This window comes from Somniosus microcephalus, chromosome 14 (assembly GCF_052327205.1).
Source record: "Somniosus microcephalus isolate GS21.2 chromosome 14, FLI_Smic_1.0, whole genome shotgun sequence".
Taxonomy (NCBI): domain Eukaryota; kingdom Metazoa; phylum Chordata; class Chondrichthyes; order Squaliformes; family Somniosidae; genus Somniosus; species Somniosus microcephalus.
Genome location: NC_141000.1, coordinates 10,963,377 through 10,990,582, shown reverse-complemented (window position 1 = coordinate 10,990,582; position 27,206 = coordinate 10,963,377). Strand labels below are relative to the sequence as shown.

Below are 27,206 nucleotides of genomic sequence, written 5' to 3'. Positions count from 1 at the left end.
CCCCCCGCCGTGTCACGTTACCCAGGGCAACGGCGTCAGCCACGAGGGTCAGGGTGCGCGCGCAGCAGGAGCAGGTGAGACGCGGCGTCTCTGTTCCGCGCTCGGTGGGGGGGGGGGGGGGGGGCGGGGCTCGGCCGCCGGCCGTCTCTCAGAGCCGCAATCGGGCTCGGCCGGGGGGGGCGGGGCTCGGCCGCCGGCCGTCTCTCAGAGCCGCAATCGGGCTCGGCCGTGGGGGGGGGGGGGGGGGGGGGGCGGGGCTCGGAGAGCGGGGCTCTCGGCCTGGGCCCCTTCCCCCCCTCCCCCCTCCCTTCCCCCTGCCCCTTCGCCCCCCCCTTCCCCCCGCCCCTTTCCCCCCCTTCCCTTCCCCCCACCCCTTTCCCCCCCTTCCCTTCCCCCCGCCCCTTTCCCTTCCCCCTCCCTCCCTTCCCCCCCTCCCTTCCCCCCCGCTCTCTTCCCCCACCCGCTCTCTCTCTTCCCCCCAGTCGCTCTCTCTCTTCCCCCCAGTCGCGCTCTCTCTCTTCTCCACCCCACCCCCGTCGCTCTCTCTCTCTCTCTTCCAACAACAACATGCCCTCGAAAAAGCCTCGGCACCGCCGGGCACTTCAGCTAGTGAATGTATGTATTTAATTATGATTTTCCAATAAGTTACTTTCTCTGAAAGTCATAATTAAATACATACATTCATACACATAAGTAAAGGAATATATACATACATATACGCAAAGGAATATATACAGACATACATACATAATTACTTAAAAGAATATATTACTGATGAAAAGTTTCTTTCTTAAAAATGTTGGCGTCATTTTCACATTTAATAAACACAGCAAATTCAATTCACATAGCCACAATTGCTTCTTCTACCTACAGTACTGAAAACCCGTTTTAAAAAACAAAAATAAACTTTAAAACTTACCTCAGCATTTCTTAAAATAACTTTCCTCCCTTTCCCAAACAAAAATATTGCCTTTCAGAAGCTCCACGATAAAATATATCTTCCTCCGCAGCCTCTGGAGCAACTGTACTCATGCTTTTTTCATGTGTAAGTTGTAAGGACTTAACCTCACTGAAAGCATGAATGAAACCGGCGAATTTTACTGCGCACGCGGTCGCACGCGTTCTGCCTCTGAACCCCTTCGTTCAGAGGACAGGAAATGCCGGTTTTCCCCGCATGCGCGGTGCATGCTGAAAACCGGCATTTCCTCCGGCCAGACGCGCGAGTACCCCGACCGTACTCACGCGTTTGTAACGGAATTACTGGGCCAACATTTTACATGTCAATAAAATGAAAAATTTAACAATTGCACGATTTGCCCCCTCGCATCTGCGACTGAGGGTCCAAGGAGGTGCATTGCGCAAGAGGTCATCGTTGTACGTATCCTCACACTGTTCCCTTTCGGGAACTGTATGAAGTGGTGGAAGGATTTCTGGCCACATTAACACTCCTTCCGTGACCATAACCATCTTCATACCAGCCATTAGGGTGGTTAGTCCTATGGCGTGAGGGTTTTACGGGCTCCCACAACCCATCTGAGGGGGGGGGGGCCACCCACACCCGCGGACGCAAGTATCCCGCTGGATGTCCACCCAGAATTTATAGTTGGAGCTCCGACTCCACTTGCCGGGACTGTCTGGAGCAGGGTTCGAAACCCTACTCCTTCTGGCCCAGCGGCGGGGATGCTTACCGCTACGCAAAAGGCCCACTCCGCGCAAAAGGTGACACCCATACGTTTCCTGCGCCTTTTCCCTCCCTGTGACTGGAGCCCTATGCTGCCACTTGAAAGACCAAGCTATCATCTGTCCTTTTTGCGGCGCCTTTGACTTCTCATTACCAATGATGAGCAGGCGCTGCGCCTCCACCTCGTTGAGGAGATTGCTGAGGTCATCATCAGTTCAATTGTGAGTTCTTTTAATGCCGTGAATTGTGCTCATTCCAGCCATTTCACGTTGCTAATCTGAGTGGGCCTTTGCGTAGCGGTAGCATCCCCGCCGCTGGGCCACACGGCGTAGGGTTTCTAACCCCGCACCAGACAGTCCCGGCAAGTGGAGTCAGAGCTCCGGCTCTAAATTCTGGGTAGACATCCAGTGGGATATTTGCGTCCATGGGTGTGGGTGGCCCCCCCCCCCCTCGTATAGGTTGTGGGAGCCCGTTAAAACCCTCCCACCATAGGACTAACCACCCTAATGGCTGGTACAAAGATGGTTACGGTCACGGAAGGAGCATTAATCACGGCCAGAAATGCTTCCACCATTTCATACAGTTCCCCAAAGGGAACAGTGTGAAGACATGCATGACGACGACGTTGCTAATTAAATAAATGGAATGAAAAAAATGCTTTCAGGCTTTTAAAAGTCTTTAAATCGCTTTAATTCTGTTTAAAACTACTTCAGATTCTTCAAAATAATGTAACGTTTTTAAAGTTTATAAAAGTTACCAAAAGCTTCTTAAAATACCAAAAACCTATTTAAAATGCTGCTCTACATGTAAAAATGCTTTGCAGTTTGTGAGAAACATTGGGGGCGTGTCCTTTTAAAATGAGACCTCAAGGGGCGTGTCTCACTTGCATTGCGCGCTCCAGGCTTCGCGCTGGCTGCACTCCTGGGCGGCGTGACGTCAGACGCTGCCCGGGAGTCAACATTTTAAAACAGCAATTCCAGGCGTCCCTGAAGCTCAACGGCCGGCGCGTCGGGTAAGTGCAGATCGGGGGCTTACACGCGCGGCAAGCCCCCGACCCGAATTTCTGCCCCATTAGTATATATCAAGAAAAGCAGTGGTCCTAGTACCGACCCCTGGGGAACACCACTGCATATCTTCCTCCAGTCCAAAAAACAACCGTTCACCACTACTCTCTGTTTCCTGTCACTTAGCCAATTCCGTATCCATGCTGCCACTGTCCCTTTTATTCCATGGGCTTCAACTTTTCTGGCAAGCCTATTATGTGGCACTTTATTGAACGCCTTTTGGAAATCCGATCAAGTTGGTTAAACACGATTTGCTGTTAACAAATCCATGCTGGCTTTCCTTAATTAATCCACACTTGTCCAAGTGACTGTTAATTTTGTCCCTGGTTACTGTTTCTAAGGGCTTCCCCACTACCGAGGTCAAACTGACTGGCCTGTAGCTGCTGGGTTTATCTTTACACCCTTTTTTGATCAATGGTGTAACATTTGCAAGCCCTCTGGTACCACCCCCTTATCTAAGGAAGATTGGAATATTATGGCCAGTACCTCCGCGATTTCCTCCCAACAATTCCCTCAGTATCCTAGGATGCATCCCATCCGCTCCTGATGATTTATCTACTTTAAGTACAGCCAGCCTTTCTAATACAGGAAACTTTGGTTTATCCGGAGGTTGTATGTCCGGAAACCTCGATCTAACGGCAGAAATCAGCAGCTGTTTTGGTTAGGTTTTTTTTCTTCTCCTAGCATTTTTTTTTTTTTTTTTTTTTTTTAAAACAGTCAGGCTCTGGAAAGCATCTCTGTAGCTTAGCAACAGCTTCAGAGACGCTTCCAAGGTACAGGCCGAGTGTTTACAAGCTGTTGCTAAGCAACAGTGTTTGTTGTCAGATATGGAGATGAAAACCTCCGTATCCTTCAACATTAGCGCTGGTCTATCCGGAAGTTTTGATAGATCGGCAGCAGCTCGGTCCCGTCGGTGCCGGATATCGCAAAGTTTCCTGTACCTCCTCTTTATCAATTTTTATCCTATCAAGTATCTCCACTACCTCCTTCTTTACTATGTCTATGGCAGCATCCTCTTCCTTGGTGAAGACAGATGCAAAGTATTCGTTTAGCACCTCAGCCATACCCTCTGCCTCCATGCGTAGATCTCCTTTTTGGTCCGTAAGCGGCCCCCCCCTCCTCTTACTACCTTTTTACTATTTATAGAAGACTTTTGGATTACCTTTTATGTTGGCTGCCATTCTATTCTCATATCCTCTCTTTGCCCCTTATTTTCTTTTTCACTTCTCCTCTGACCTTTCTATATATAGCTTGATTCTCAGATGTATTTGCAACCTGACATCTGTCACACACGCTCTTTTTCTGCTTCATCATATTCTCTATCTCTTTCGTCATCCAGGGAGCTCTGACTTTAGTTGCCCTGCCTTTCCCCCTAGTGGGAATGTACCTCAACTGTACCTGAACTATTTCCTCTTTAAAGGCAGCCCATTGTCCCATTACAGTTTTGCCTGCCAATCCTTGATTCCAATTTACCCGGGCCAGATCCGTTCTCACCCACTGAAATTGGCCTTCACCCAATTAAACATTTTTACTCTAGATTGCTCCCTGTCCTTTTCCATAACTAATCTAAACCTTGATACTATGATCACTGTTCCCTAAATGTTCACCTACTGACACTTGCTCCACCTCATTCCCCAGAACCAGATCCAGCAATGCCTCCTCCCTTGTCGGGCTGGAAAAATACTGATCAAGAAAGTTCTCCTGAACACACTTCAGAAATTCTTCCCCTTCTCTGCCCTTATCACTATTACGATCCCAGTCTATATTAGGATAGTTGAAGTCCCCCGTTATCACTACTCTATAGTTCTTGCATCTCTCTGCAATTTCTCTGCAAATTTGCTCCTCCATATCTTTCCCACTATTTGGTGGTCTATAGAATACACCTAGTCGTGTAATGGCACCTCTATTATTTCTTAACTCTAGCCATATAGATTCTGTCCTTGACCCCTCCAGGACATCCTCTCTCTCTAGCACTGTAACATTCTCCTTGACCAATACTGCCACACCACCTCCTATCTTTCCTGAACACTTTATAACCAGGAATATTTAATACCCAATCCTGCCCTTTTTTGAGCCAGGTCTCAGTTATTGCCACAACATTATATTCCCCTGTGGCTATTTGTGCCTGCAGCTCACTTACCTTTACTGCACATACAATGACCATTTTGAAAATAAGGACACCTGATGCAAATTCCTACTTTAGAGGTTTCACTGTATTGGTTAAAATGCTCTACAATTAGTCTCAGTTTACTAAAATCACTAACCATTAATAAAATGACTTTAGGCAACATTAATTATGCCAGACTATCAGCTGTTCCAGTGATGTAACAATTCACAGTACTAAAAGTGTCTCCGAAATCACTGCTAAATGATCAATGCTTAAACAGGACAGCTTTCGGAATAAGCATCTAACTTCAAAAGAGAACAATTCAAGATTCACGCACATTAATTTTCACAAACATCCTGGAGTCACGCAGACCAAGACAAAGATTCCTGTGTTAAGAGCTTTGAAAGGGTGAAGCAGTCAGAAGTAAAAAAATATGCCAAGTTCCAGCCTACTGTTTAGAGTGCTGTGGCATTGAGTGCTGCTAGAGTTTGGTAAGTGGGAGAAAATTCATTTAAGTGTATTTTGTGAATTTTAGTGTGTTAAAAAGTTAATTATTTGAAGTGAGTTTAATTTTTTAAGTGTATATTAAACTGCTGGGGAGTTTAAACCGGAAGTAGAATCCGGGTATAAAAGGGGCGGGACTAGTGCTGTTGCACAGAGTGCTGTGGCATTGAGTGCTGCTAGAGTTTGGTAAGTGGGAGAGTTCGGGCAAGTGGGAGGTGAGGGTGTGTTTTTTGCTCTGTTTTGTTCCCCACTCCCAGGCTTAGACAGCACTGCGGAAGCGGAGCAGCGAGACGAGTCAACCAAACAGGCCCCACAGACAGTATTCAAGGAGGAGGTTGGTGATCAGCTGGTTGGTTGGTTTTCTTCCTTCTCTTTTATACCTTTAAAGTTGGTAAGTCCTATTGAATAGTGGTGTAATATTACCATCTATATCGGGGCAGAGGGTCTTCATAACTAATAATAAGAAATTTAATTAATTACATAGATATGGGTGAACAGGTGATGTGTCACTGCTGCGAAATGTGGGAGCTGGTGGACCCCATTGAGGCGCACAGTGATTACATTAGCAATAAGTGTTTGCTGCTAGAGGAACTCAAGCTCCATGTTAAAGAGCTTGAGACCGAGCTTCAGACACTGCGACACATCAGGGAGGGGGAGAAGTTCTTGGACTCTATGTTTCAGGAGGTGGTCACACCTATGAAATTAATTAATGCAGATGTAGTCCGTGGTCAGGGACAGGACGGTGTGACTACGAGTGAGGCAGGTACAGGGATCCAGGAGGTAGTGTTGAAAGAGCCGCAGCCCTTGCTCTTGTCAAGCAGGATCGAGGTTCTTACTCCCTGTGAGGGCGGGAGCGGGGACTGCAGGGAGGATGAGCAACCTGGCCACAGCACCGTGGTACAGGGGGCCATTCAAGTGGAGGGAGTAAAAAGAAATGTTGTAGTGGTAGGGGATAGTATCATTAGGGGGATAGATAGGGTTCTCTGCAGTCAAGAGCGGGAGTCCCGAAGGCTGTGTTGCCTGCCCGGTGCCAAGGTTAAGGACATCTCTTCTGGGCTGGAAAGAAACTTGGCGTGGGAGGGGGAGGATCCAGTTCTCGTGGTCCATGTTGGTACAAACGACGTAGATAGGACAAGGAAGACGGTTCTGTTAAAGGAGTATGAGCAGCTAGGGGTCAAATTAAAAAACAGAACCTCAAGGGTAATAATCTCTGGGTTATTACCTGAGCCACGAGCGAATTTGGCTAGGATAAATAAAATTAAAGAGTTAAATGCGTGGCTCAAAGACTGGTGTGGGAGAAATGGGTTTTGCTTCTTGGGACACTGGCACCAGTACTGGGACAGGAGGGAGCTGTTCCGTTGGGACGGACTCCACTTGGCCAGTGCTGGGACTAGAGTCCTGGCGGATCATATAACTAGGGCTGTAGAGAGGGCTTTAAACTAATTAGTGGGGGGGAGGTTTCTAGAGAGCAAATAATAGAAATGACAACGGAGAAGGTCATAGACTTAGGTAGCAGTGGGGGAATTAAAAAACAGAACGTGTCAGGAAGGGACAGAAGGTATGGAGTAAAAGGTAAAGTACTAAAAGGGGAAAAAACAGGAACTAAGTGTTACAAAACATATTTGAAAGTTCTTTATCTGAATGCACGTAGCATTCGTAACAAAATGAATGAGTTAACGGCACAAATAACTACATATGGGTATGATCTTGTGGCCATTACAGAAACATGGCTGCAGGGTGACCATGACTGGGAATTAAACATACCAGGTTATTTAACAATCAGGAAGGACAGGCAGGAAGGGAGGGGAGGTGGGGTGGCTATGTTAATAAAGGAAGGAATCACTATAATACAGAGAAATGATATTGGGTCAAAGGAGCAGGATAGTGAAACAGTTTGGGTGGAGATAAGGAATAATAAGGGGAAAAAAACACTAGTGGGCGTAGTCTATAGGCCTCCGAACAGTTGCAACTCTGTTGGACGGAGTATTAATCAGGAAATAGTTGAGGCTTGTAATAAGGGAACAGCTATAATTATGGGGGATTTTAACTATCATATTAACTGGACAAATCAAATTGGGCAGAGCAGCCTTGAGGATGAGTTCATTGAGTGTATTAGGGATGGGTTTCTTGAGCAGTATGTAACTGAACCGACCAGGGGGCAAGCAACCTTAGATTTGGTCCTGTGTAATGAGACAGGATTAATTAAAAATGTCCTAGTAAAGGATCCCCTTGGAATGAGTGACCATAACATGGTTGAATTCCATATTCAATTAGAGGGTGAGAAGGTTGGATCTCAAACAAGCGTGCTGAGCTTGAATAAAGGAGACTATGAAGGTATGAGAGCGGAATTGATTAGAGTGGACTGGGAAAATAGATTAAAGGGTAAGACGGTACATGATCAGTGGTGTACATTTAAGGAGTTATTTTACAACTTCCAAAAAAATATATTCCACTGAGGAAAAAGGGTGTAAAAGAAAAGATAGCCATCCGTGGCTAAGTAAAGTAATTAAGGATAGTATCCAACTAAAAACAAGGGCATATAAGGTAGCCAAATCTAGTGGGAGGATAGAAGATTGGGAAGTCTTTAAAAGACAGCAAAAAATAACTAAAAGATTGATTAAGAAAGGGAAGATAGATTATGAAAGTAAATTAGCAAAAAATATAAAAACAGATAGCAAAAGTTTCTATAGTTATATAAAAAGAAAAAGGGTGGCTAAAGTAAATGTTGGTCCCTTAGAGGAGGAGATGGTGGGAAACATGGAGATGGCAAAAACGCTGAACAAATATTTTGTATCAGTCTTTACGGTAGAGGACACTAAGAATATCCCAACACTGGACAAACAGGGGGCTCTAGGGGGGGGAGGAGCTAAATACGATTAAAATCACTAAGGAAGTGGTACTTGGTAAAATAATGGGACTCAAGGCGGATAAATCCCCTGGACCTGATGGCTTACATCCTAGGGTCTTGAGGGAAGTGGCATTAGGGATTGTGGATGCATTGGTAATGATTTTCCAAAACTCCCTGGACTCAGCAAAGGTCTCGGCAGATTGGAAAACTGCTAATGTAACACCCTTATTTAAAAAGGGTAGTAGGCAGAAGGCTGGAAACTATAGACCTGTTAGCCTAACATCTGTGGTTGGTAAAATGTTGGAGTCCATTATTAAGGAGACAGTAACGGGACATTTGGATAAACATAATTTAATAGGACAAACTCAGCATGGTTTCATGAAGGGGAAGTCATGTTTGACAAATTTGCTTGAGTTCTTTGAGGAAGTAACATACAGGGTGGATAAAGGGGAACCAGTGGACGTAGTGTATTTAGACTTCCAAAAGGCATTTGACAAGGTGCCACACAAAAGATTATTGCTCAAGATAAAAAATCACGGGATTGGGGGTAATATTCTGGCGTGGGTGGAGGATTGGCTCTCTAACAGAAAGCAGAGAGTTGGGATAAATGGTTCGTTCTCAGACTGGCAATCAGTAACTAGTGGTGTTCCGCAGGGGTCAGTGCTGGGTCCCCAACTCTTTACAATCTATATTAACGATTTGGAGGAGGGGACCGAGTGTAACATATCAAAGTTTGCAGATGATACAAAGATGGGAGGGAAAGTAGTGAGTGAGGAGGACATAAAAAACCTGCAAAGGGACATAGACAGGCTAAGTAAGTGGGCAGAGATTTGGCAGATGGAATACAATACTGGAAAGTGTGAGGTTATGCACTTTGGCAGGAAAAATCATAGAGCAAGTTATCTTAATGGCAAGAAACTGGAAAGTACTGTAGTACAAAGGGATCTGGGGGTCCTGGTGCACGAAACTCAAAAAGTTAGTATGCAGGTGCAGCAAGTGATCAAGAAGGCCAATGGAATGTTGGCTTTTATTGCTAGGGGGATAGAATATAAAAACAGGGAGGTATTGCTGCAGTTGTACAAGGTATTGGTGAGACCGCACCTGGAATACTGCATACAGTTTTGGTGTCCATACTTAAGAAAAGACATACTTGGCTCTCGAGTCAGTACAAAGAAGGTTCACTTGGTTAATCCCGGGGATGAGGGGGTGGTCATATGAGGAGAGGTTGAGTAGATTGGGACTCTACTCATTGGAGTTCAGAAGAATGAGAGGGAATCTTATTGAAACATATAAGATTGTGAAGGGGCTTGATCGGGTGGATGCGGTGAGGATGTTACCAATGATGGGTGAAACTAGAACTAAGGGGCATAATCTTAGAATAAGGGGCTGCTCTTTCAAAACGGAGATGAGGAGAAACTTCTTCACTCAGAGGGTGGTAGGTTTGTGGAATTTGCTGCCCCAGAAAGCTGTGGAAGCTACATCATTAAATAAATTTAAAACAGAAATAGATAGTTTCCTAGAAGTAAAGGGAATTAAGGGTTACGGGGAGCGGGCAGGAAATTGGACATGAGTCTAGGTTCGGAATGGTCATGGCCCTGTGGGTAGTGGAGCGGGCCCAGGGGCCGTGTAGCCTGGTTCTGCTCCTACTTCTTGTGTTCTAATTCTGTGTTAAATTTCAGGAGATGGTTTTATTCCTGTTCCTGGCTGGGGTGGAGATCGCCTTTACAGAAGGTAAGTACTGTAGAAAATATAGGGACAGAGTGATCTCCTGGACGAGTTTCGATCGCCTAGATGGGTCGGAGAGGAATTTCCCAGATTTTTTCTCCCAAATTGGCCATTGGGTTTTTTATCTGGTTTTTCGCCTCTCCCGGGAGATCACATGGGTTCGGGTGGGATGGAGAGTGATAGAAGATTTGAGGTTAGGATCAGATCAGCCATGATCTTATTGAATGGTGGAGCAGGCTCGAGGGGCCGATTGGCCTACTCCTGCTCCTATTTCTTATGTTCTTATGTTCTAACAGTATTCTCGCTCTCTTCACCATCCCAATTTTTTTTCACAATCCCAACATCATGTACTAGAAATCCTGTGTACGTGATAGTGTGAGCAGATTTGTAAACCTTTACATCTTACAAGTAATTCAAAAGTCAAAATACTGCAGATGCTGGAAATCAGAAATATAAACAGAAAATGCTGGAAATACTCAGCAGACCAAGCAGCATCTGTGGAGAGAGAAACAGTTAACATTTCACCTGAATCATTAACTGTTTCTCTCTCCACAGATACTGCATGACCTGCTGAGTATTTCCAGCATTTTCTGTTTATATACACCTTACAGTTAATGTTGCACTGCTGTGCGGTACAACTAAATGACATTAAAGTAGAAAGTTGTTCATATTTCTCTCAAATCCAAAACACAATACAGTAGTTGTTGACGAGGAAGATCATTTGGCCCATATTAATCCATCCATCTGAAAGCATCCTACCTCCTACCCCCCTTTATTTGTTAAATGATGTCAGGGTTTTCACCTCCACTACTGTCTGGAAGACCATGCCACATGCTGGTCACTTTCTGTGTGAAGAAGAACTTCGCTACCAGTCTTAAAAGTACCATTTACTAGTTTGAATCGATGTCCCCTTATCCTACTCCCACAATTTAAAACATTATTCTGGACTTAACCTTTCCATACCATTTACTATCTTGTATACTTCCACTAAGATCACTTCTCAGACACCTCCTTTCCAGACTGAAGAGCCAGAGTTTCGCCAGTCCTTCCTCATATACTAGACCTCTAACACTAGTGCCTCCAACACTTAAATGTTTCCTTTGTTTCTTGGCTTTGATTGTTGAAATCTAACCGAAGTTACCTTCGTCTTTTGCTTGGAGATTTCCATAAGTTTCTTCCAGGGCTCTAGGCCCCGCTTTTGTAAAAGAAAATTCTGATAGTGTTTTTCTGCAGCAGACTGGAATTGTCGCTCTTTTTCCAACCTCAGCTGTTTCTCAACTTCTTTCTGAAATGACATTCGGAAATTCAGGTATAGTCAGTATTATACATTTGTGAAACTTCTGTTGCTTTATCTGGGCTTGTACTGTCGTAGTTAATGTTGATTTTTTGAATTTTGTGTTACTCCATGAAGATTTTAATCAAACTATGAAAATTAATTTATATTTGCTTAAGTAAAAACTTTGTTTCAGTATTTTTAAAACCCGACATACAAGATCTTTCATAAAACTTGAAACAAGAAAAAAAACCTGCCTGGTACAAACTGAACTCTATTTTTACTCCGTTATCTTTTGTTTTCCTCCTTCCTGGTTGTCAGTAAACAGGGGCAAACAGCACTGCCCAGTGACAGAGGCAAACCATTGCATCTATAGAATCGCAATCCCATTAAAAAAAAAATCTAGGAAAATTATTTCAAATGTAATACTTCACAAGTGAAATCTTTTATTTTGGAGTTTTAAAGATATTAAAAATTATGATTTTCTGTACTTTCCACATGATTTCCACCCAGATAACATCTTAATCTGGGTGGAATTAAATCAAATAGCGCAAAAAAATTATGCGCAAAGTGAATTATGCCCATAACGACGTGATGCTCGAGTAGCCGCGATCTTTGATGCTAATTCCACAGTCTCTTTGCCCGAACCAGTCCCCGCCCACAAAACTGGGCATGCCCCCAGGTCAAAAAAGCAAGTTTCCGCCAATTGCGCTGATTCGGGGGCGGGGATGGGGGTGGGGGCGGAGTTCATGCACAGGCACAGATGGTCACATAAATCCAGCATTAATCACCTGACCAGCAGTCAGTTAAAGCCACAGGTCTGTCCTGCTACTGCAAAATATAAATTAGTTTAAAAAGAGAAAAAAGTGCTACTTACCTTGTGGTCTCCAGCCTCACTCTGAAGGGAGTTTTTCCCCTTACCTTTTATACCACCCACCCCTAGCACCTCGAGGCCCCATTGCCCTTGTTACAGTCACAAATTGAATTATGTTCAATTACGCTACTTGATTGCACTGATTCATGAGAGATTTTACCTTCGGGTTTGTTAATGAGTATACGCAGAAACTCAGGCGTAACTTCGCCTCGGCAAAACTAGAGTAGTGTTGGGTGCAATTTGCCGATTGCGCCCCGGCAGAAAATCCAGCCCCATAGATTAAGTTTAAAATATTGTGTTTTACTTGGTATAGAAAATTCATGTTTAGCTACAATATTACATAATGAGAGTTAATCAAGGGATTTTAATGGGCCAGTTATACTAATACTTTTGAATGAATGCGGGGCAGTTTCAGTACTATTATTAAGGGGTCCAGTTAACTATCTGACCGCACACTGCAATAAAGCAAGGAGGTGGTCTCACACTGCTTCTGCTTCACATTACATTCAGTTTAATTGCAGCCTAGTATGGAACCAGGTTTAAGAAGTTCTTTGGCAATCCACTGAACTGCCAGAAACAATGTAAACTAAATTTTGAATCTTTATAGTGCTAACAGTTTTGTCAGCTCTGTTGGCCAGTGAATGGAATGAGCAGAACCGGGCAATGTAACTCAAGTCTGCCAGTCTCCTACTAGTCTGTACCTGGAGCATATCAATTTAACAATATTTCATACGATAATTGACTTCCATTTTGATAACTAACTTAATACATACATATTTCACACACAGAAATGTTGAACATTGAGAGAATTAGAAAATTAACTGCACAAAATATTGGCGGAGGCCTCCTGTCGGAAAAAAAATCTACGCTCTTACCTGAGGGCTCCCGAGGTCCGGACACTTCCGCTCCTGGGCCTCTCCACAGTCGATGTGCGCAGGGCTCACGTATCCCAGAGGCGCAGGCGGTTCGCAAGCGTCCCTAGGATCACGTGGGCCAGGCGAGCCAATAGAAGGGAATTTCCCTTCATACTTTTGACAGATAGACCCGTCAAGTATATGAATGGAGATCACCCCAAAAAACACAGTAAAACATTAAATACATTTTAAAAAACCCATCACGTTTTTTAAATGAGTTAAAATTACATTAAATTAAATATTTTAAACAAAAATTAAATTTTTTGAAAAAAAATTAAAGTTTTTTACGGGGCTAAAAATAAACGTACCTTTTTAAAAAGTATTTTTAAATTATAAATGAGTGAAACTTTTTTTTAAATTTTTTTAAAACTCTTATGCTGGTAAAAGCAGGCCTTACGTCTGCTTTTACCAGGCATAAGATTTCTAAGTGTTTTCTGCAGGCGGAGGTTCTCCAGAAAGCGGAACTGTCCCCCCGCAGAGGCCCTTCTCCAGGGCAGGCGTCCGATCTGTCAAGATCGGAAATGCCGGTTTTCAGCGTATGCGCTTCACATGCCTGAAACCGGCATTTCCGATGTCCCTACAGGTGCGTACACAGCTCGTACCCACCCGTAGGCATCGGAAAATACGGGCCATGATGTCTTACTGATGTTAATGCACTGATAACCTTTAAACTCTATTTCAAAAGTCAATTTGCAGCAGCACTTTAGTTCCTCAGAACTATTTAGTCCTACCTACAAAGAACACAGATGAAAAGTAAAATGTACAGCCTATACTGAAGTAAAATGCTGCTTCCAGTTCTTCAAGGTGCACAAATTAAACTCAGAAGATAAATAAAAAGCAAACATTTTTCATTTAATTTGGGACTTTCCATTTATATCTAAATCAAACTGAATTATATAAGTATTTATTTTTCAGGAGGTATAAAAAGCAAACACTAAAACATTAATTTCAGCACTCTGTGTTGGTTGAGTAGCAGTTGTTACGAATGTTCTTTGTAAATTCCGACCTGTCTTTGCAATCTTCTCTCCTCACGCTTCTTTTCTAGAGATGCCTGTTTCTCAGCTTCCTGCTGCCTCAGCCGCTCTTCCTCCTCTGCTCTCAGGTGAGCCTCGAGCCAACCAAGAAAAATAAAACATGTGAGGGCCACACAATTTATAGCTGCTCAAGCTCAAATTCATTATTTTTCAAATATTGAATTGCTATTCTGAGATGCCAGCAATTGGGTCTCGTTTCTGTCATCACTTGCACTGTTGCAATACAAAGTTCATTTCATAGAAAATATGATGACCTGCAGAAGCCACAATTCTCTTTACAGGACAGCACGAGGGTGAAAGTTTAGAGGTCTGATTGTTTTAAATATTTGTGCGGTGTTTATCTTCACACTGGTCTTGGTTTTTATACAGCATCAAATTCAGCAGTGAAATCATTGGCCTAGAAATTCAGTGGCGCCCCTCGCCAGAAGTACCGCCCCGGAAGGAGTCGTGAGCGCCTGCCGGAAATTCAGTTTCAGCGCCCCAAACGGAAGCGCGACGCTACTCGAGGCGCCCCGCATCCCTCTTGGGGCGCTGCAACTGAAAATCGCAGCGCAACGTGCCGCAGTGCCACACGCTGCGGCACGGCACGCTGCGGTACTGCAGGCCTTCCTCCCCTTCTTAAAGGGGAGGGGCCTGCTGCAGCGCGATCGGCAATCGCGAGTGCCGGCACTGAGGAGAAGTGCCGGACTCTTGGGACACAGCCGGCACAACGCGGGGGGGGGGGGTGCTCAGGAGGCCGGGGACGGACGTGCGAAGAGGTGCTGGCAGGCGGCCAGCAAAAAAAATGGCCGCCGTGCACCTCAGCGCCTCTACTACCGCAGGTAGGCTCCCCTGAACCAGTCGCAATCGTTACAGCAGGGGGCGCTACCAAATCGTCATCGGTGGCGGCGCAGCGCTAACGGCTAGCGCCGCCATTAGCGCCCCGCTAAATTTAGCGGGAGGCGTAGCCATTGGCGCAAAACCCACTAAGTGCCCTCTTTGGGCGCTAACGGGTGGCGCAGCCCACTGAATTTCTAGGCCATTGGGTTTGACACTTTCTTGAGACGCTGCAATGTTAAATAGACAGTGAACAATTTGGAAAGGGGGAGTATAGTCACTTTTACTTGTTTTGTTATCTCTATATGCAACTGTCAATGGTACAGTTTAAAGTCTTACATCTGTGATGGATCACCATCCATTAACCCTTAAAATCATGGGAAGCACAAAAATGTTATCGTTCCATCACAGAACATTTTGGGGGAAAAGTTGGGTGAGTAGCGCCACCTGTTAGCGCCAAAAGGGGCAGTCAGTGGCTGTAGCGCCACTGGCTGCGCCTCCTGCGATATTCAGCAGGGGCGCTAATGGTGGCGTTAGCCATTTGCGCTGCACCGCCACCGATGACGTCATCGGTGTGCGCAGCGCCCCATTCACGCCCCGTTTGCGATATTTGGTAGCGAACGCCGCAGTTGCGCCGTTCGCTACCCGCGCCCGGTTCACGGGGCCTTACTGTGCCGGCAGCGGCGCAAGTTAAGGTGGAGGTGCGGGGCGGCCGCCTGCCAGCACCTCCGTCCCTGGCCTCCTGACCCCCCCCCCCGCGGCATTGCCGGCTGTTTCCTGAGAGCCCGGCACTTCTCCTCGGTGCCGGGCTCGTTTGCCGGCACTCGCGAGCGGGGATCGCGCTGTTGCAGGCCCCTCCCCCTTAACAATGGGAGGAAGGCCTGCAGTACCGCAGCGTGCCGTGCCGCAGCGTGTGGCGCTGCGATATTCAGTTTCAGCGCCCTAAGAGGGACGCGGAGCGCCTCGAGCCTCGCCCCGTCTCCCTCTAGGGGCAATGGAACTGAATATCTGACGATCGCTAAAGCCTCGAACGCTGTGCTAAATCCTGTGCTCAGGCGACTTTTGCGCCACTTTGGCGCCCCAACCCAATTTCTAGGCCTTGATGTTTAAGTTTTTCCAGTAAGCTCACAATCCTTTCACAGCACAATGTTATGTGGGGAGGTAAAAGCGACACACTCTATCATCTTGATTGAACCAGAATCTATTGCTCATGGGTACTTATTATTCCCAGTTTTAAACTGTAACAAATGTATTTCAAATTTATTTAATTAAGCAAAAACATTTACTATTTACATAGCACTGATTTTACCAAGATAGAAAAAGACTTTTAAAAAATGTCTGCTCCAGTGACCAGGCAACATGATGGATAAGCACACTGTGCTTTCAGCTCTGAAACCCAGGTTAGAATTCAGCATGAAGATCGCTGTTCGCTGGCTGCAAGGGGCCCATGCAAAATGAGTGAATCGTTACAGTAAAAGGTGCTTACTCTTTTGGTCTTCATTCTGTCCATTCACTAATTTCAATCCCAGCTTAACTGCAAGTGGAACTGTAACTGCTTCTGGAATGTTTGGTCTGATTTGGCACCGTTTTCACCAGGAGTCTTGATATTATATTCATGTGGCAGGTGCCTTTATTGGTGTCAGTTATACAAATGGAATCATTTGCCTCATATACAAGTTGCGTATGTATCTATTCAATTGATTGATTACTTTATTGACTTTAATCTTGGTCATATCATATACATGCTGTTAAATAGACATCAAAATTACTGCCAACAAGATTATCAACCTCTTAAAAATTGTTTTAAAATCATTTGATTCAAAGTGTAAAATAAGGAAGGTAAGCTACTAAAGAAAACATGAAAATTAAAAAGAAATAAGCACAGGGATGGATGAAAAAGTTGTTAAAACTATATTCTTGTTACTCACAAGTTTCTCTTCCTCCTTTTTTCTTCTGATCTCCTCCAGTTCTTTTCTTCTTGCCATGCGCTGCCTTGCTCGGTCCTCCATTGCTGAGAAAATAGAGTATTTTACAAGAAGCTGGGAAAGTGGTCACCAATGCAATTGGCCATTTTATAATACAGTACAGTTTGTTTGTATACAAGTCTACTTTTTATTAAGATCATGTATAAAAGTGTTACTGATTTAGTGTGCAATATTATTGCTCATATCTAAACTAGTCTAGATTACTTGGAATTACAAAAACAGTGCAACACAGAATCAGGCCATTTGGCCCAACTTGTCCATGTTGGTGATTATCCTTCACCCGAGCACGAATCCTAATCCCATATGCTTATTGAAGAGCTAAAGTGAACCATTGCTGGATTGGTCATTCCAGTCCAACTTTTGTTTTTACTTCAGTATTTTGATGTCACTTTTACTGAATTATTCTAAGCTTTTTGTTGTTGGATCCATCGTCTTTATTTTGGTGAGTAATTCTTCCCTCATCTGACTCGTGATCGATCTTTCCATGACCAACCACAGAGGATAGTCTGATGGTCGAAAAATACTCAACCAGCATCTGCTTTGGCAGACAGGACAGCGACAGTGGCAGACATTGCTGCATTTACCACAGCTTTCCCCCAGAGAACGTAGATCTGCAAAACCAAAGCTACAATACCTCCAAAAGGTAAAAAAATTACAACGCATCTCTGTTTCAACACTCCAGCTGCAGCAAAGCCAATCTTGCTAGAAAAATGAGGAATTCTAGAATAACTTAAATTAGAGTTTCTGGCCTGGAACAAGTGTGCACAAAAATCTACTGGCCCTGGTTGCCAAGTCAATGGCCCAGATATTCCATTCTCCACAAAAATATTGACTTTTTGTAGATTTCTGATTAACTATTGGAAGTATTTTCCTATGCTGCTCATCTTTTCCTTTCCTGTTGGGAAGATAGAAGGTTTTCCCCACTCCTCTTCATTTTTAATTTTTCCAGTTTTCTGCCCTCCTCTCCTGAAATCGTCCTGCTGGGTGGGTACTGTTCCACAGCTGCTGCCAGCTTTTCGGTATCTTGCCCTAGTGGTCATTCATCATAGGGGGAGCCTAGACAGAGAGTACCAACAGACTATTCAACCACAGAGGGGGCATAAGAGCTGAACCCGATAGTACTCGCGCTCAATGTCCACTGTTACCAGTGCACTGTCCATCACTGCATAGTGCTCAGGTGTGGAAACTCTAGCAGATTTTTTCTCCCTCATTTAGCCTAGCGGTATGGAGACCATCCTTAGCTGCTCATAAATTTATAGAAAATCGATGGCCCGGAATTTGGGGTCCTAATGACGACAAACTGACAGCGTTCACCATCATTTCGCCTTGGAAACTGACGGCATCTTCAGGATTTAGCGCATGCACAGCCTGATGCAGAAATCCTGAAGTTGCGGTTGTCATTCACTGCTCCTCCACAGGCTGTGCTGTGCCCCCCTCCCGCCCCCTCAGAGCCGGCAATCAGTGTAATCTCTCAAATCACGGAAATTGATGAAAACTTCGGCTCTTCTGCAGTAATTACGCTGTTAAATAACCCATTAAAAGTTAGGCCCAAAGGGATTACTTGTAACTGGGGTTTTAACAGCTTTTTGACTGCTAAACAAAGGTTATGGCCCTGAAAAACTAATTTAAATTTTGGGCAGTGTAAAATGTATCCATTTTTATAAAAATAAAAAAAATTTAAGAAACTAAGTTTGTTCATCTTTATTTCTGGTTTGTCTTTTCTCCATGTGAGAGCCTCAGCCTTTGTTTTGCTCTCTCTAACATTTTTAAAAAGTAGGAATTTTAAGAGCGTACCCACTTCCTGGTTTGCTGCTTGTGAGAATTCTGTGTTCTGATTGGCTGCTTAGACAGCTTGTTGGCGTCACAGCAGCTCGCACTAGGGGATCCCCACTAACCTTCGTTGATTTGAATCACCCATCGGAAAACCCGAACATCTCAACACAGATCGCGAGATCTTTGTGCGAAGCTTACTTTGGGGTCAGTGGCGAATGCCTCTGCTTCGCCGCTCACCGCAAATTCCAGGCCATTGTTTTCCCTGATTTAGATATTGACCCAGATCAATTTAATCTATATATATATATATATATATATAAAGGAATCGATCTGTCTGTCTGTCTGTCCTTCTGTCTGTCTGTCCTCACGTGTGCGTCTGTCCGGCTATGCGCTCGAAAGTTATAGAGCGTACCTACGCGCACGTTACCTCCAAAGAAAGCTTACGCTTCCGGGACGGTCGTAAGCGTATTTACTTTTCGGTCGGACGAAAATTGTTCGCGCCTTATGCAAAAAACCTTCAAAATTAAACTCATTATCTGCTACTTAGCATTGATTGACTGACGTCAAGGTTCGACCAATCCTGTGCCGTCACGATTGACCAATCCTACAGTACAGTCCCCTGATGGTTGGCCAATCGGTGTGTGTGTGTGTGGGCGGGACTAATCGTTTTCATCTCAGGGATCTGGCAGCCATTGTTTCACTGCCATTACTTCAGCTTCCAGCTCAAACTACTCTGCTCATCCAGCTTTGAAAAAGTTAGTATCTCTTTTAAAAATAACATAAGATTTACCAAAAACGTTTTATAAGTACTTTCACTTTCATCTTTCAAGGTATTAAAAGTTAGAAATGTTGCCCGGCAGCAGATTGAGAGAGGGACACAGACAGGGCCCAAAAGCCTGGGACTCGATTTAAAATGTTGCCCGGCAGCAGATTCACAGAGGGACACAGAGAGGCCCCAAAGCCTGGCACTCGATTTAAACCGCCCGGCCCAAAACAGCCCTGGCAAAGCCGGGCTCCCCCAGCTAGTAGCCCAATAAGTATATCACAGTAAGAAAAAAAAAGTCAACTAACAAAAGGTTTGATTGTGTCATCACTACATTCACAGCTATGTACAACTTTCAGGGGAGGGAGTGGAGACAAGAGGCACACTAAAGCAATACACCTTAAATTACTTGAAACACCAAACTACCAGCACTGACGAGCATTACTCTGCGTACCTTTGACGATCGGGTGAGGTGAAACCAAGTTATGAATCGTTTTGCTACAATTGGTACCGCTTGTGGAATAATTGGATTTCTCAACCGATGAAGGACCCGGCAACCTAAGCAATTTCACAAACATTTTCTTTTAATAAATTGTAAAATAGGAGCGAAAAACCGCATAACAATGTCAACGTCACATTCCGTCAATGCGCTGAATGTTCAGCTAAGTTTTGAATTTGACTACATTAATGAGGTTCTATGCTGACAGCTACTCTTGGTTCTCAGGAGCCTGTAGAAAGATTTAGTGTAGTGTGAACGCAGGGACGGAGGCGGGTCGGAAACCTCCCTGGGATCACGTGGGCCAGGTCAACCAATTAGAAAAGGGAATTCCTCATAAGCTTATGAGAAATCCCCAAATAAATAAATATTCCCACGTTCAAAATTAAAAGTCCCTTTAATTAAGCATTTAAAATAAAAATTAAATGTTTAAAAAAAATTAAAACATTTTAATTGGCCCAAAATTTATATGAACTAATTTTAAATGTTTTTGTATGTTTTAATCATTTTTAAAATGTTAATTTAACATTTATTTTAACTGTTACGCTGGTAAAAGCCAGCCCTACGCCCTCTTTTAGAAACATAGAAACATAGAAGATAGGAGCAGGAGTAGGCCATTCGGCCCTTCGAGCCTGCTCCGCCATTCAATGCGATCATGGCTGATCATCCAAATTCATTACCCGGTCCCTGCCTTCTCCCCATATCCCTTGATCCCTTTAGCCTTAAGAAATATATCCAACTCTTTTTTGAATATATTTAATGAACTGGCCTCCACCACCCTCTGTGGCAGAGAATTCCACAGGTTCACCACTCTCTGGGTGAAGAAATTCCTCCTCATTTCAGTCCTAAATGGCTTACCCCTTATCCTTAGACTATGACCCCTGGTTCTGGACTCCCCGGCCATCATAAACGTCCTTCCTGCATCTAGTCTGTCCAGGCCTGACAGAATTTTATAGGTTTCAATGAGATCCCCTCTCAATCTTCTAAACTCCAGTGAGTATAAGCCCAATCGACACAATCTCTCCTCATACGTCATTCCTGCCATCCCAGGTATCAGCTTGGTGAATCTTCGCTGCACTCCTTCCATGGCAAGAACGTCCTTCCTCAGGTAAGGCGACCAAAACTGCACACAATACTCAAGGTGCGGTCTCACCAAGGCCCTGTACAACTGTAGCAAGACATCCTTGTTCCTGTACTCGATCCCTCTTGCTACGAAGGCCAACATACCATTTGCCTTCTTAACCGCCTGCTGCACCTGCATGCTTACCTTCAGCGACTGGTGCACAAGAACACCCAGGTCTCTTTGCACTTCCCCTTCTCCCAATCTATTGCCATTCAAATAATAATCTGCCTTCCTGTTTTTGCCACCAAAGTGGATAACCTCACATTTATCCACATTATAGTGCATTTGCCATGTTTCTGCCCAATCACCCAATGTGTCCAAATTGTACTGGAGTTTCTCGACATCCTCCTCACAGCTTACCCTCCCACCCAGCTTTGTGTCGTCTGCAAATTTGGAGATATTACATCCAATTCCCTCGTCCAGATCATTAATATATATTGTGAACAGCTGGGGTCCTAGGACCGATCCTTGCCGTACCCCACTAGTCACTGCCTGCCACTCGGAAAACGACCCGTTTATTCCAACTCTCTGCCTTCTGTCCGCCAACCAGTTCTCTATCCAAGTCAATACCGTGCCCCCAATCCCATGTGCCTTAATTTTGCACGCTAATCTCTTATGTGGGACCTTATCGAAAGCCTTCTGAAAGTCCAAATACACCACATCCACTGGTTCTCCCTTATCTATTTTACCAGTTACATCCTCAAAAAATTCCAGTAGATTAGTCAAGCATGATTTACCTTTTGTAAATCCATGTTGACTTTGTCCGATCCTGTCACCGCTTACCAAGTGCTCTGCTATTACATCTTTTATAATAGATTCTAGCATTTTCCCCACTACCGATGTCAGGCTTACCGGTCTATATTTCCCCGCTTTTTCTCGACCACCTTTTTTGAATAGTGGGGTAACATTAGCTACCCTCCAATCCATGGGTACTGTTCCAGAGTCTATCGAGTTCTGGAAGATGACCAGCAATGCATCTACTATTTCTAGGACCACTTCCTTAAGTACCCTGGGATGTAGATTATCAGGCCCTGGGGATTTATCGGCCTTCAGTCCCATCAATTTTCCTAACACCATTTCCCTACAAATACTGATTTCTTTCAGTTCCACCCTTTCATCAGGCCCTATGTTCCCTGGCATCTCTGGGAGGTTATTTGTGTGCTCCTTTGTGAAGACAGAACCAAAGTATGAATTTAGTTCATCTGCCATTTCTTTGTTTCCCATTATAAATTCCCCTGATTCTGACTGCAAGGGACCTACGCTTGACTTCACCAATCTTTTTCTCTTCACATATCTATAAAAGTTTTTAGTCAGTTTTTATGTTCCCTGCAAGCTTACTCTCATATTCTATTTTTCCTTTCTTAATTAATCCCTTTGTCCTCCTTTGTTGAATCCTAAACTGCTCCCAATCCTCAGGATTATTGCTTTTTCTGGCCAATTTATATGTCGTCTCCTTGGATCTTATGCTATCCCTAATTTCCCTTGTTAGCCACGGTTGAGTCACCTTTTTTGTTTTATTTTTATGCCAAACTGGGATGAACAAATTCTGTAGCTCATCCATTCGGTCTTTGAATGTTTGCCATTGCCTATCCACCGTCAACCCTTTGAGTGCCATTCCCCAATCAATCCTACCCAACTCGCTCCTCAGACCATCGTAGTTTCCTTTATTTAAATTGAGGACCCTAGTCTCTGAGTCAACTACTTCATTCTCCATCTTAATGACGAATTCGATCATATTATGATCGCTCAGACCCAAGGGGCCTCGTACAACAAGATTGCTAATTAATCCTTTCTCGTTACATAATACCCAGTCTAAGATGGCCTGATCTCTGGTTGGTTCCTCGACATATTGGTCCAGGAAACCATCCCGTAAACACTCCAGGAATTCCTCCTCCACAGTATTGTTACTAATTTGGTTGGCCCAATCTATATGTAGATTAAAGTCACCCATGATGACTGCTGTGCCCTTATTGCACGCTTCTTTAATTTCCTTTTTTATGCCATCCCCAACCTCCGCCTTACTGTTGGGAGGTCTATAGACCACTCCCACTAATGTTTTTTTCCCCTTAGTATTTCTCAATTCTACCCATACAGATTCCACATCATCAGAGCTAATATCCTTCATTACAATTGTATTAATCCCTTCTTTAACCAGTAATGCTACCCCACCTCCCTTTCCTTTTTGCCTATCTTTCCTGAATATCGAATACCCCTGGATGTTGAGTTCCCAGTCTTGGCCATCCTTGAGCCACGCTTCCGTAATCCCAACCAAATCATATTCGTTTACCTCTATTTGCGCAGCCAACTCGTCCACCTTATTACAAATGCTCCTCGCATTAAGACACAAAGCCTTCAGGCTTGTTTTTTTAACGCTCTTAGACCTATTAGAATTATTATTTACTGTGGCCACGTTTGATTTAAACCGTTGATTTCTCTGACTGCCACTTTTGTTTTTCTCCTTCCTATCTTTTGCTTTTATCCCTGTTTCCCTTTCCTCTGTCTCCCTGCTCAGGTTCCCAACCCCCTGCCATTTTAGTTTAATCACCCCCGAACAGTGCTAGCAAACCTCCCCACAAGGATATTTGCCCGCTCTGGTTCAGGTGCAACCCGTCCGACTTGTACAAGTCCCACCTTCCCCAGAAGCAGGCCCAGTGATCCAGGAAACTAAAGCCCTCCCTCCTGCACCAACCCTTTAGCCACGCATTCATCTGCTCTATCCTCCTATTCCTATACTCACTAGCACGTGGCACCGGGAGTAATCCAGAGATTACAACCTTTGAGGTTCTGCTCTTTAATCTGCTACCTAGCTCCCTAAATTCTTGCTGCAGGACCTCATCCCTCTTCCTACCCATGTCATTGGTCACCCTCCCCCTTCAGAATGCCCTGCAGCCGTTCAGTGACATCCTTGACCCTGGCACCAGGGAGGCAACAAACCATCCTGGAGTCACGTCTACGGCCACAGAAACGCCTATCTGTTCCCCTTACAATAGAATCCCCTACCACTATTGCTCTCCCACTCTTTTTCCTCCCTTCCTGAGCAGCAGAAGCACCCCTGGTGCCGGGAAGTTGGCTGCTGCTGCCTTCCTCTGGTAAGTCATCCCCCTCAAGAGTATCCAAATCGGTATACCTGTTTGAGAGGGGGATGGCCACAGGGGTCCCCTGCACTACCTGCCTGCCTCTACTGCTCTGCCTGATGGTCACCCATTTCCCTTCTGCCTGTGCAGCCCTTACCTGCGGTGTGACCACCTCATCAAACGTGTTATCTACGACCCTCTCAGCATCGTGAATACTCCAAAGCCCATCCATCCGCAGCTCCAGGTGTAAGGTTTTTCTGGGCATTTGCTGGGCAGTAGTTGGGCAAATAGCCCAACTCTGTGCCAGCGAAGTGTTTTTGGGTCGCATGCGGACGATCGGTCAAGGCGAACCTTGACAGATCGCAAGTTGTGGCGCAGCGCATACGGAAACCGGGAACTTGCGGGGATTTTCTGAGGGCTTACGCCCCCGTACACTGTGCATACACCATCATCATCCAGGCCACGGACCCTGAAATATTGGGATCCATTCTGTATAAAACGCAAATTCCACAAATCAATCTCTAAAGTTCCAACGACCTTTAATTTGCATCCAACATTAATCTAAGTAAGTAAAATATTCTGGCTCCCATCAATGCCAGCAGCAGAAAGCTACTGTAGTCTTTACTTAAAAAGCAAAACAAAAATCCTAATTTTTGGAGTTAAACAAAGAGAAAAGTTGCCTATAAAGATAACATTACCTGGATATATGCACAACAGGGTCTTTCATGTTAGGCTGGACATCTCCAGATTGTCTTCTACCATGAGGACTGGGCTCAGCTTGCACCTTCTGTGCTGCATTACAGATTGCTGTGGTTATGGCTGAAGCCAGTTTTGCCTCTTGCTGCAGTAGTGTCAAGTGTTGGTTATCCTGAAGTTCTAGAATCATTTTCTCCTGTTCCTGAAGTTTTTTCTTTTGTTCCTCAATGAGTTGCTGTTGGAATGCGTGGCGATGTTCAAAGATGCCCGGAGAATGCTGGATCATTTTCCCTGCAGTGTGAGAGTTGGGTTTTTCACTTCCCTGGTACCCATTTGAGACTTTACTCGCACCTTGCATGTGTGTTATAACCTCCGAGCTCAGTGTGGCGTGCTTGCGGGTAACCTGCCAGGCATATTTTGGTCTTGCAGCTATTAATTGCTGAGTTTTGCTGCCTTCTTTTACCCGAGAATCGACTGGAGAAGGATCCTGTTTCTTCACTTCTTCCTGTGATTTTTTTTTTGGAAGTAGTATTAAATTTATTGTGGAATTTAAAGTTCGTACAAATAATATACAGTACTTTTAAATGGAGTGGCTCAGTGTGATAATCTATCCAGCCCTCAACATATTTCAAGAGAAAATATATACTCACAACTTGAGATATTAAAACAAATTGAAAACCTTACCACTGTGCATGACTGCTTCATACTGCACAATACACAGGGCCTGAAATTGCTGAAGCTCTGTTTCGTTTCAAGTGCAGTGGGATGGGACATCTAATTGTTAGTATGTCCCAGCCCTGAACCCCATTCCTGGCGACGGGGCGATTGGCATTTGCCATTTAAGGCGTCCTCTGGGTGTCTGCCCTGCCAGGAGAAAGGTGGTGGTGGGGAGTTGCGAGGAATTTCAGAGCAGCATCTTAATGCTGCACCGGAGCGAGGAGGCAGTCAGACCTTCTGGGGCCAAGATTAAAGATTTTTCTTTTTTAATTATCCATTTTGGAGTAGCTGCTTTTCCAATGGTAAATGATCACTCTGCGGACCCCACTTAGCACTTTGAATGGGGAGTGAGTGAGACGGAATTCGGAGACATCATCCTGCCTTCTTTTGTCACGGGTAAATCTCTGACTTGTTTATTAAAAATAGAAAATAAAGGGAGGAGCATGCCCACTTGCGCATTGGTCTTGGCCATCACTTGTGCTTTGTGATGCTATTGGGCAATAGTCTGTATTCACAGCTGCCGACTCACCGACAATTATTGGTAATAACGAAAACCATCTATTCACACATGAAAGTTTTTATCCAAGCATGTGGAGTATTTCAGTCCATTACTGTTAAACTCTTGGTTCAAACATACTCTAAACACAAATGCTTCACTGAGCAAACCTCTAACCTTTCAAATTCATAACAGCTGTAAAACATATTAAAGCTGTAGTGAATTAATTTATCATATGACTATTTGATAAACAGACTATAAACTCTAGTAACAGTGTCTTTAAAAACTGGAAGTAAAACTTGTGTAAACAATCCTATTTGCAATAATTTAGTACTTCACAGTAGTCTAATTCTAAGCACTTCCATAAAATTAAAGGGCTATGTTATCCCCACTTACCACATTTCGAGCAGAATCAATCTGCTGTGTCTCACGTACACATTTTGAAACTCTGCTGGAATCTGCTGACAATTTCCCAGAGGAGGCTAAATCCAATAGTGCTGCCATTTTTTGTTTTGTCTCCTCTTTTCTTGCCTCCAGCTCTCTCTTTTCTTTCTCAGCTTTACACCATAGTTGCCAGTTTGTGAAGCAGCAACTGAGCCTGTGTTTCCGGTTGCATTCTGTTGCAAGTTGTTTTTTTCTGTGCACAACAGAGAGTATGCTTTAATTCTTTCAACTTCATAAATATCTACTCCGGTTTGAATAAAATGCTTTTCTTTTAATAAAGGAGCCAAATATTTTAAGTAGTTGGATAAAGTACCTACCCAGTGCTGTCACCAGCTTTATATAGATCGATTTTTGGACTCTAGGGGAATCAAGGGATATGGGGATCAGGCAGGAAAGTGGAGTTGAGGTCGAAGATCAGCCATGATCTTATTGAACGGCGGAGCAGGCTCGAGGTGCCGAATGGTCCTATTTCTTATGTTCTTTATGGGGGCGGGCGGGGGGAAATCAAATTTAACCCAAGCTACTTTAGTGCAAAAAGCATTTTGTGTGACACACTTGATTCAGGACCTGAAATTATTTCCACTACTAACCACCAGTACTTCACCCTAGTGTTGTACTGCTCACGATGCTCTCTGAAGACAATCCAACTTCTATAATCCTGTTCTGATGAAGGGTCCCAGACCTGAAACGTTAACTCTGTTTCTCTCTCCACGGATGCTGCCTGGCCTGCTGAGTATTTCCAGCATTTTCTGTTGTTATTTCTATAATTATGCTGCTGGGGGCATTTCTGTTCAAAAAT

General features: G+C 44.3%; 1 protein-coding gene across 1 annotated transcript in view; it reads right to left on the bottom strand.

Moving 5' to 3' along the window:
• The window catches only part of ccdc191 (coiled-coil domain containing 191), a 73,342-nt gene that overhangs the window by 12,068 nt on the left and 34,068 nt on the right, over positions 1-27,206 (bottom strand). Inside the window, exons 9-14 of the mRNA XM_086006239.1 lie at positions 26,360-26,600; positions 24,753-25,255; positions 19,816-19,919; positions 16,769-16,851; positions 13,997-14,098; positions 11,071-11,214 (exon numbers count right to left, since the gene is read on the bottom strand). Of these exons, the coding sequence (XP_085862365.1) occupies positions 11,071-11,214; positions 13,997-14,098; positions 16,769-16,851; positions 19,816-19,919; positions 24,753-25,255; positions 26,360-26,600 (1,177 nt within the window). The remainder of the gene's footprint in view (positions 1-11,070; positions 11,215-13,996; positions 14,099-16,768; positions 16,852-19,815; positions 19,920-24,752; positions 25,256-26,359; positions 26,601-27,206) is intronic.